At 43.0% G+C, this 10,647-nt stretch overlaps 1 protein-coding gene across 3 annotated transcripts in view; it reads left to right on the top strand.

Moving 5' to 3' along the window:
- Positions 1-256: 256 nt before the first annotated feature.
- Positions 257-10,647, top strand: part of UNC5B (unc-5 netrin receptor B) — a 210,798-nt gene continuing 200,407 nt past the window's right edge. For 2 of the 3 annotated variants that reach the window (XM_039320508.1, XM_039320506.1), the window contains exon 1: positions 258-1,162. In XM_039320508.1, the coding sequence (XP_039176442.1) occupies positions 1,072-1,162 (91 nt within the window). In that variant the 5' untranslated portion in view covers positions 258-1,071. Of the gene's footprint in view, positions 1,163-10,647 lie in introns of all 3 variants that reach the window. The other variant, XM_039320507.1, reaches the window with a different exon arrangement.

Raw genomic sequence — 10,647 nt, 5'->3', positions numbered from 1 at the left:
ATATTTTTTTTAAAAAAGTAACTAAAAATTTCTCCAAGACTTTATCCAAGAAAAATATGCTATTCCATAGAAATTTAAAAATATCAGCCCCCCCCCTTTCACACACAGACCCCCCCAATATAATTGAAAATTAAATATCCAAACTCTGTTCTAAGAAATGTTCCAAAGCACAACGATAATAAGACCCCTAAGGTTCCTTCCAGCTCTATTCTATTCGTGCTTTGGGGAAAGAGAGAGGGGTGGGGAGAGAGAGAGGCCAAAATACTTATTGGATTTGCCGTCTATTGGGCCCAATTTCTTATAAGCTACGACGCACTAGGGCGGCGTCCAAGCGTGGGGAAGCGATTCGCAGGAAAGGCGGCAACGGGTGGTCGGGCTGCTTGATTATCGTCAAGCCAGCGTGGCGAGAGACTCCAGCTCCGAGAGTTGGGAAGCGGGCTGCGCCGCCACGTTTTCCGCCCAGCCCTGCCTGGCCTGTAAGTGTGTGGGACGTCGCGAACTCCCTCGCGTCCCCCCCCCCTTCTCTCCGTCGGCTCCTTTGCTCCGCCAGTCTCTGGCCTCCCCAACGGAGCCCCGTTCCAGTTCCTCTCGCTCCTGGGCTCCTCTGCGTGCGGGACACCTTGGCAGTGTGGAAGGAGGCTGGCTGGCGATCGGAGGCAAGAAGTGGCTCGCTGACAAGAGCCGCGGCGGTCCGGCGAACCAGGAGGAGCCTGCAGGGATGCAAGCAGCCCAGCAGCCGCGCCTACCTCTCTGATCCGCCGGCTTTGCTGTGGTCCCAAGTTGGCTGAGTGAGGAGCACCGCAGCCTGGCGCCAAGGGGGAGATCCGGCGGCGGAGGGACCCCCTGTCCTAACTCGCCCCCCGCTGCCTTTCTGCCTTAAAAGTTGCAGGGTTGCTGGAGGAGGAGGAGGAGGAGGAGGAGGGAGACGAAGAGGCGCAGGGGGGCTTCGCGTGGGGAGGCTGGAGCCTCCTTCGGAGAGGAGGGCGTCTCTGGAGACCAGCGAGAGGAAGAGCGAGGGAGGCGCCGTCGTCGCCGCCGCCGGCACCATCACCACCGCCTTAGCCGGGCGCGATGCCTTCTGCCTGGAGCCGAGGAGCGTCTGGCCCCGGGGTGATCGCCCTGCTTTTGGTGGCCGTTGGCAACCTGGGACTTTGCCACGCAGGTAAGCGCACCTCGGCTCGGCTCGTGAGAACGCAAGGAGAAAAACGCGCGTCCTGTTTGGTGCGCCGCTTCTTGCGGGATGCTTCATTCCAAACCCGGTTCCAAGGAGGGAACGGGAGGCGCCGCCTTCCTCCCCCGATCAGTAAAGTTTTTACCTGAGTTTCCCGGGCCCCATCTCTCCCCCCCCCGTTCCTACTTCTCTCCCCATTCTTATTCCTCGTCTGCATTCTGGATTCTTTCAGCGGCGCCCCGGACTTTTGAGCACAGCTTTGCGGACAGCCAGAGAGAGGGGGAGAGAGCGAGAGCGGCGTGGCGGAGAGATGAAAGGGAAAGGGAGAAAGTGCTTCCCACTTCTTTCTTTCCCGGTTCGGGAAAGCTCCGCAGGACGTGGCGCTGCAGCCGCGGCTCCTTGTGACCGGGTACTGCGGAGGCTACGCTGCCCGCAGCTCTTGAACCGGGCGAGGAAGATGGGGGGAAAGGAGGGAGCGCGCGCGCCTAGGGTTTCTGGGATCCGGGAACGGGGGCGCGATGGACGGCTGCGCGCGTGGGGAGGACCGCGGGGAAGCGCTGGACGGCGCCGAGGGGTTGTCTCCCAAAGCGGAGAAACCGCGGCGGCGGGAGAGCTTCGCCTCCGAAGCCCGACCCTGCTCCGACTTGATTGAGAAGTTCCACGCGGTTCCTTGGCAGGTAAGCGCGCGTAAGAGACTTCGAAGCAGAGTTGGAAAAGCAGGCGGTGAAACTTTCCCTTTTCTGAATGTAAAACCACCCGGCTCGTCTTGGACGGATTACGGGGGCCGTTTTGGAGGTCTGGGGTGTGTGTGCTTGGAGGTCTGCTTCGGCCTGACTCGATGCTGCCGGCATTTTATTCTGTATCAAAGATGTGCTCCTTTGACCTCTAAGCTATTACATCCTTACTACTTAATAGCCATGTAAGGTTTATTATTTTTTAGAGGAAAGTGAATAACATTCTTCTGATATCCAGATTAACCCAGGTTAATCCAGCACTGTGACCACTGACTTGTAGGTCTGGTAATTTTTAAAACAAAGTTTTGTAGGTCAAGTAGTGAGAAATAGTGTCATGGCGGTTGTGAAAATCCCAACTTCTTAAAGATAATGTTCAAAGCAGACAATGAAGGGCCTGATTTGTGTTGTGTAGCTAAAGGGCAGGAATTGCCCCAGTAAAGGATAGGAAAAATGCCAGGAGCATTAATACTGCTATTTTTTTCCTTTCCTTCAAGGGAACCAGACTAGAAATGAGGCCCTGATTATTAGGGTGCATTTTATTTGATCTTGTTTTGCAAAACAGCATATTCCAGGTTAAGCTGGGCTGCAAAAATCCAGATGACCACTAGGTGGCCACAAAGAGTTTTCTGTACTTCTTGGCTGATATGCTGCAATTGCCTGGATTTGGTAGTGCTCAGACTGTCACTACTAGGCTTTTCATTTGAGTTGATCCACTGACCTCAACCAGCTTCTGCTGTTTTCAGCTGCAGTCCAAATGCACATTTTTTTTACCTCTGGAGAGGAAAAACTTTGAACTTACGGGGACTTAATTCTGAAACAACTGGAGTGAATTTGTGATCCACCGACTATAATTTCATCCTGTAATTGTTTACCTTATGTCCTGAAAAAGGTTCTTGACTTAGAAACAAATCCAATGAAGCATACAAAGAACTGATTCCTATTTTCTCTGCAAAGAGCTTTAGGGTTGAGGTCTGTCAAAAACCAGGAGGATTTATGCTACTTTGTAAAGTTTTTTATTGGGGGAAATAATTCCACTGAATTGAGACATATCTTGGGTGATGCATTTAGGAATTACACATGTATGTGTGGGTCTGTGTCACTATGTTATAAAGCCAAAAACAACTGGGTTTCTCTTTAGTATAAAGCTTGGAGAATGTGGTGTTAAAGCTGAGCGGAAGGGAAAATAGGATGGTTTTTGCAAATGTATACAGGGGGAAGAAACCCAGAAATGTTAGCATATTAGTTATTTTAAAAACATATGTGAACTCTTTCTGAGCCCTTACGTTTCTTCAGATTAACATACCTGAAATGATAGTGTATTTAATAGAGATAATTATTTTACCTAAAAATATGGACACTAGCATTTAAATAATGGAGAGGCGCTGCTTTGGCTGAATTTGTTTGAGTCTTCTACTATAAATATATCAGTTCAGTAGGTAAATATTTATTCCACCCCACAGGAACAGTTTTCCCTCAGTGGAAAGAATGAGCAAAACGAAAAATGCAATGTCCTTTAACTCCCTCTCCTCAATTTAATCTCTAGGGTGACCTCAGTAGAACACCCTTATTTTCTATTTCATCTTTTCTTGATAGTAGTTTAAGGGCAGATGCTTTGAGGTGGTCCATTCAGTATCTGACAAGATAATCTAGAGACAATTTTGGTGAAAACTGATGATGGATGAGAATGTCCCTAATTGCTGATAGTTACTATGTATGTTGAGCAGCTGTTACTCAGTACACTGGATGTATTGTTTATAGGGTGCTGTTTGCTCCGGTTCCAAAGAGCTGGCTTGTAATTAACTGGAATCAAATTATAATTTGTACTGAGTCTGGTATTTTAAAGATCTATTTTGAAGTTGCAGTTAATGACAGAGGGAGAAAACTGAGTATGAGGAGAATACAGTGTTTAAAGGGATTCTGGAATGTAAAATAGGACTTGTGCTAAAAGAAATTATCATTGTGCATTTATAAATATGCTTTGTTATACACATAAAGAGGGCTGAGCTGAAAGACTGGCTTTTTCCAATCTTATTTGTATCCCAGTCATCTGCTAGAATATAGGAAAAATTGAGAGGATGGTGAAGGGTGGCTGTAAAACAGAAGTAGGAGCTGGTTCCTTAAAAAAAAAATCATGCCACCTCAAATAACCTGATTTAGGAATAAATGGCCATAAGAAAGAAAGGCTAGGCTAGAATAGAAGAGTATGAATGACTGCCCCTGCTGTTAACTCGAGCTTTGAGCTGTATTTGAACCTTATTGATGTTCCATTTTGCTAGCTGAGCAAATGGTAAGCCTGTTGAGCAATCTACTCTTTTATTTAATAGTCATGCTAGGTGGAACTATTACTTGAATTTCAGGCATCAGACTTCTTACTGTGGAAACGACATGAAGACAATAATAATTTAAACTCTCAAGAAATGCCTTTTCTGGTTCTCCAATACTGCATCAAATATCAGCTTGAATTATATTTACCCATGTGGGTACATGCAGTTTATTGATATAGGGTCAGGTCCTTGACTTTTCTTAACGCTTTTGAGCAAGGACTAAGTTTCTTTGTAAAGGAATCATAATGCTTGTACAGTGGAAGTTTGAATCTTTTAAATTTGCTCACTTTTGCTGCTTTGCCTGCTGGGTGCCCTCTATCTCTGGGGTTATTTCAGTTGGTCTGCAGCAGTTTTTCAAATGTATAGATGTATAGACTTGAAGTCCAAGAAGAGGCCAGGCTGGGGAATTCTGGGAGTTGAAGTCCACACTTCTTAAAGTTGCCAAGTTTGGAAAACACTGGTCTACATTAAAGTGATGCCTTCAGATAGGTTGTAGATTCTCAGGGTATCTGCAGAATTATAGTTCTGGAGGGTTGAGAAAGGGTGATGTATGTGCTCTCTCTCTCTCTCTTACACACATACAGACACTTCTGCTTGAAACAATAGCATCACTAACCACAGTTCTCTTAGTTCCTGGCCCAAGGCTGCCCAAGCATTTCTAGAATAGATAGGCATTTAAATCTTCTTGCTTTGTGCTAGTCGCATTCTAGCAATTCACAATTGCATCTAGATTCTATATGCTATCTGTGCATTGTAACTTTACAGCATGGACATCAATAAGAAGATGGTGTGAAGTTTCCTTTTGAGTATAGATACAAAAGGATGTCTTTGCCTGCCTATCTCAGGAAACCATAAAATCTGATGGCTGTAGGGTTTGGGGGCATATCCTGGCAATAAATACGAAGCATTTGGTGTTCCCTGACAGACAGGGACAAGCCAAAGAATTTATAAGTTTCCTTGAAAATGACTTTGAAGGCTTTTTAACTGTACTGGCTGCTCTCCTTCCTCCTTGTAAAAGCAGAAGGAGCCTACATAATGCAAGAAGCACAGCAGTGTGTCACTAGATAAATCTGCAGCTTTAGTCTGCTCCTGGCCAGAAGCATCTTGGGGAAAACATGTCTTCTGGGAGAAAATTGAAAGGGAAAACTTGTTTTTACAATATAGTTAAAGTGCCAGAATGTTTGCAGAATGTATCACCTTCAATAGTAGATGCAAACTGTGCCACTTCCAGCCCAGACCTTCCAACACCTCCTAAGTTCATATACTGATCTTTAACATAAGTAAAACACTGATGTGTCTCTTCCTTAATTAACTCCTCTGCTAATCAGTTTCACTTACATATTGTTGCTATTCTAGACGTTCATCATGCTGAAATATAATTTCCACTGCTACTTCACCGTCTCTATTTTCTTAGCAGCTAAACTACTCCAGCAATAATTATGGAACTTCATAATTTCCCAGTTCATGAGGGAGGGGGCACCAGTTTGGGGAAGGCTGAGCTAATAGACACCCAGGGCTGGGCTGTTTACCCAGAATGAGGAACAAGAGACTTCTCCTACCTCTTGCTTTCATTACTAGAAAGAATGATTATTTCTGGAAGTCAGGAGGCAAAAGATTTCATTCCATTCATTTCCCAAAATTTAGTACTTTGGTTCATATCCTGCCTAGGAGGGAAATTGGAGCTGAAGTCCAGCATACTGAAATAATGTTGTTCTGTCTATATTGGAGAGATTTCAAGTAATAACTCTTATTCCCTGACTGAAAGGATTGTTTAAACCAGGGCTGTCCCACTTTGGCAACTTTAAAATTTGTGGATTTCAACTCCCAGAATTCCCACACTTAAAGTTGCCAAGGCTGGACTCCTCTGATCCAAACAGTTGCTTTTCCTGCTTCTTCTTTTCCTAACCATCTCTCGTACTGCCCAGTCACTTGCAGACTTCTCCATAGAGAATGTTTCTCTGTAGAGCAGGTACTGTAGCTCAGTTTGTGTCCTGGCAGGATTATTTCTTTGGTTCATCTCTTCTCCACCCACGTCGTTAGGTGGTACAGAGAGGTGTTGAATGTGACTAGTCAATTGTAGTTCATTCTGATTTGCTATATGTTAAATGTGATTTGCAAAACAGTCAGACATTTTGAGGTATGTCAGTTTCATTAATCTAATTAGGGCTTAAGTTCTACACTGAATTGTTCTGAATTGGATCTTTTGTTTTTATTTTGTTTGCTGCCCAGATTTTTTTTCTGGTACATAAATGTTTGTTTAATAGGTAAAAGTATTTCCTCTACCTGATATAATTTTGTGAGGTTGATCATCTTCATTATGTACAGGTAGTCCTCAACTTACAACCTTCGTTTAATGACTATTCGAAGTTACAACAGCACTGAAAAAAAGGGATTTATGATCATCATTTATGACCATTGCAGCATTCCCATGGTCACACGATCAAAATAGAAAGCATTCATAGGTTGGAAAGTGAGATACTCATTTTCCTTAAGGTTGTTGATATTTTTGCTACATATAGACAGTTGACACCTGTATTTATTCTGGGCAAAGATATTAGAAAGATTATATAGATTAGCCTTTCCCCACCAGGTACCTTCCAGATATACTAAATTGCGACCTCAACACCCCTCAGTTGAACAAGACGGTTGGAAGTTTGTGTTGAGAATAGTAAATCTAAAACTTGCATTTGAAGGATGCAAGATCTGGGATAACTTAATTTAGATAACACTTTACCTTTTTCCTAGTTCTTTATTTCATGCTGCTAAAATTGAACATGTGTCAGTCCAGTCCACATTATTGGGAAGAAGGCAAATTGTCACTAAAGCAGAAAGATGTAATTATAGAATACACTCTCTAGGTGTATGTGTTTGCAGACACACACAGACACAGACAGACAGACAGACAGACACACACACACACACACACAGAGAGAGAGAGAGAGAGAGAGAGAGAGAGAGAGAGAGAGAGAGAGAGAGAGAGATCCATGTTAGAAATGTTTTATTGTAGGCTTGGATCTTCCCCCCCCCCCAAAAAAAAAGTACTTATGTGCAGTTCTAAATAAGATTGACTGTGAAAGTTGAACTTTTTAAAAAAAAACTTTTTAAATAGGAAGAACTCCTCTAGGAATTACAACACTGTAATAATTTCCTTCTTCTATAAAAGAAGATGGTGGATGTGTTTTTCTGGGTTATTTTATTATTTGTATTTATTTGACAGGCCAAAGGACCTAATAACTTTCTCCTATTAAGGAGGGGGAGTGTGTCAAGTGGGGAGGGAGGAATTGCTGACCTGATGATGATTTACAATATGGATTTTGAGGGATGACCAAGAGCAGGAACTGGAGGAAAGTTTAGGGGGGGGGGGAATAGGTTCAGCAGCTATATGAGGATTGGTATTTTACAAAGATCTTCTTTCTTTGCAGTTTTCAAGCAAGAGAAAGGCATTTTTGTCTTTCTGTGTTCCCCCTTCCCATATGTAGACTCAATGTGATACTTAAATCTAAAACTCTTTACATTAACGCTGCAAAAAAAAAAATGTGGATATTCTTAGTCACAATTTGTCTGTACATGGGTGTGTATAATTAAGAGCTTGCCTTTTAGAAGAGGGTGATGTTTCAGTGTGCATGCATGCACTTGCTTTTCCTTTGCATTTGTAAAACATTTCAGTGCCAGATTTGCAGCACTGTGCAGAGTCTAAAAAATATTAATCAGTTTGCCCTCTCTGTTTCTTTGGCCTTAAATCAATGAGCCCCATTATTGCCAGCAAATGGCCAAGTCAGATTCACATTTTCTTCCTGGTACGGCCGTGTTCCTCTAATAAGTACACAATATACCGCAAGTCAACAAGCATTGATTTCTCCATCAGTTTGTTTTTTCATGTCCTTTGCCTGCTTTGAGACCCACAAAATGCACACTTGATGGAGTTGGGGGTGGGCAAGTGAAAGATTATCATCTCCCATAGCTCTCGGCCATCTCAGTTTCTGAAATCCAGAAAGCAAAAGTTCAGTTCTTCAAACTTGCCAAATGTTAGCGCAATGTGTTTAATCCAGAGACTGGTTCAGAAAATATAAATCAAGTTTGTATGTACTGGTAGATTCCAGGAGACAGTTAAGAAACAGTCTTGGCAACACTGAAAACTATAATACGGTATAAACCAAATCAGGGTTGTTTTTTGCTTAGGACTGCTGTGCAAATCCATTCCAACAGAGAAACAGTGGTTTACCAAATACAGTGAAAGGTTTTGCAAGATATATTTTCCAGCCTAGAATTTAAAATGTATTGACTACGTGCATTTTGCACAAGTTGTCAGTTTGCAACAATTTATCACTATACAAGTCAGTATCAGCCCTGAGCCTTCACAGCATCTGTCAAGCGTACCTCTTTCTTTGGTTTGGTTTGTTGTCTATATTTCATGTTTTATTGTTCAGTTCTCCACAGCTCCATTCTATCCATTAGTATCTGCATTTTCTCTTTAGATGTATAATATTATGGGACCTTTGTGGTTTAAGATGGAGAGATGTCTCTGATGGGAATGGCTTGGTTGGCTGGGAAGAGAAGAAGAGAAGAGACTGAGGGTTTGACACTGGTGTTGTGATAAAACCGAGACAATTGCAGTAACAATCTCCAAAGTTTCATGGGGGAAAAAAGAATAAAAACGCTGCTTCTCCTTCCCTTTTCTTCAGCTATTCTTTTCACCTGTTCCTTCCTTATTTTTGGCTGGCAACACCAGGAATGGGGAGCCTTTGCAACAGCCTGGGAAAAAACACAGCATCTCATTTTGTATCACTGCCTTTGGAATCACTAAAGGCACCAGTTGCAACATCCAAGTTATAGTCACACTAGAATGTTACAGTTTTTTTATTTGAGAGATTTCAGATCTCTATTTTTAAAACAAACCCTTGGAGCACAATGCAGATTCATAAATGACACAAGAAAAAAGAAAACAATTAACAAGGCAGGATTTTAAAGAAGTGTAACCTTCACCTGGGGCTTGGTTCCTAGCCCAAAACAAAAAGTTGCAGATATTTGGGGACCCTGTATGATGTCTTCCTTACCCCTGAGATTCTGCCCTGCATACACCAGGGAGATCAGCATGGTGTCTAATTTTCGAGCCACTGTGCCACCCTGTACCTCTCACGTTATGCATGAAATACTGTGCTCTTTGCTTCTAAGCACTGTAGAGCCTATTCTGGCAGGTGTTTATGTGGGATAAGGGCAAGAAGAAGAAGAGTTTGAGGAAGCCTTGAAGGGTTTATTTGGAAAGAAAACCGGTGCCGTGCTGTTGATTTGATTAGATGTTTGTTTCAAATCAGGAGTGGCTTGTGAAGCTCAGAAACAAGGTTTGCAGCTCCCTTGGGTCTGTGTGCCGTCCTTGTTCTCTTCTCCCCACTGTGGCATCTGCCTAAGCAGCTGTGAAAATCTGGAGTGGGACGCAGCAAACAGGCTCCTGCTTTCTCTTACCAGCAGGAGTGTGAACTTGTGATGATTGTTGATGATCAAATAGCAGAGCTGGTGTTTGAAACTGGTGAACATACGGACTTTAAACCTTTTAAACAATAGGTTTAAAAATAAAATGGAGGAAAAGACATACTGGGTTTATCCTACTGAATTGAGGAGGAATTGGAGGGTGGGGGTAGGGTGGAACCACAATGAAACAGCAGGTGCGGCTTGCACTTGTGATTTACAGGTACTCTGTGAAGATGCAAAGTGTTGTCTGCTTTTTTTTTTAAAGGGAGATTCTGGACTTTCAAAGATAAAACTTTCAGCAGCTTGCCTTGGAACCCAATGCCCATATGATAAAGCTGGGCAAAGAACTTGTCAAAGGGCAATAAGATTATCTCTTTCCAGTTTATCCCCAATTCATTTGTGAAGGAAATAGAGTTGGGTGTTTTAGAATCATTTCTGTGAATTCTAGGGCAGTGTTTCCCAAATTCAAAAACTGGGTTTCAACTCTCTCAGCATGTCGCAGCCAGCATGCTGTGAATAACATTATTCTAAGGAATCTAGAACAACTTTGTTCTAGAGAAATCTATTGTTATTGAATCTATTGCTATTGAATCCCAATTGAGTTTCCTTCTGAATTAGAACAACTTCCCACAACACCAGTGATACATTGGACTCCAATTGTTATAACATGTTTGGCCAAACTTGCTTGGTGTAGATCAGGGGTAGGCAACCTTGGCTCTTTTATGACTTGTGGACTTCAACTCTATGCTGGCTCAGGAATTCTGGGAGTTGAAGTCCACAAGTCATTAAAGAGCCAAGTTGCCTACGCCTGGTGTAGATGATGGTAACTTAGCAATATTTGGTTGAAGCTAGAGTAGAACAAACTTTATAGTAGTCTGTTATAGATCCTCTTCCCTCTCCAAACAAATGCATTGGCATATAGAGAGAGAGTATTGCTTAAATCGCAGCCTTC

Source organism: Crotalus tigris, unplaced genomic scaffold (assembly GCF_016545835.1).
Source record: "Crotalus tigris isolate CLP2741 ecotype Arizona unplaced genomic scaffold, ASM1654583v1 scf7180000023654.2194447, whole genome shotgun sequence".
Classification (NCBI taxonomy): Eukaryota; Metazoa; Chordata; class Lepidosauria; order Squamata; family Viperidae; genus Crotalus; species Crotalus tigris.
This window is presented reverse-complemented; position numbering and strand designations above follow the sequence as displayed.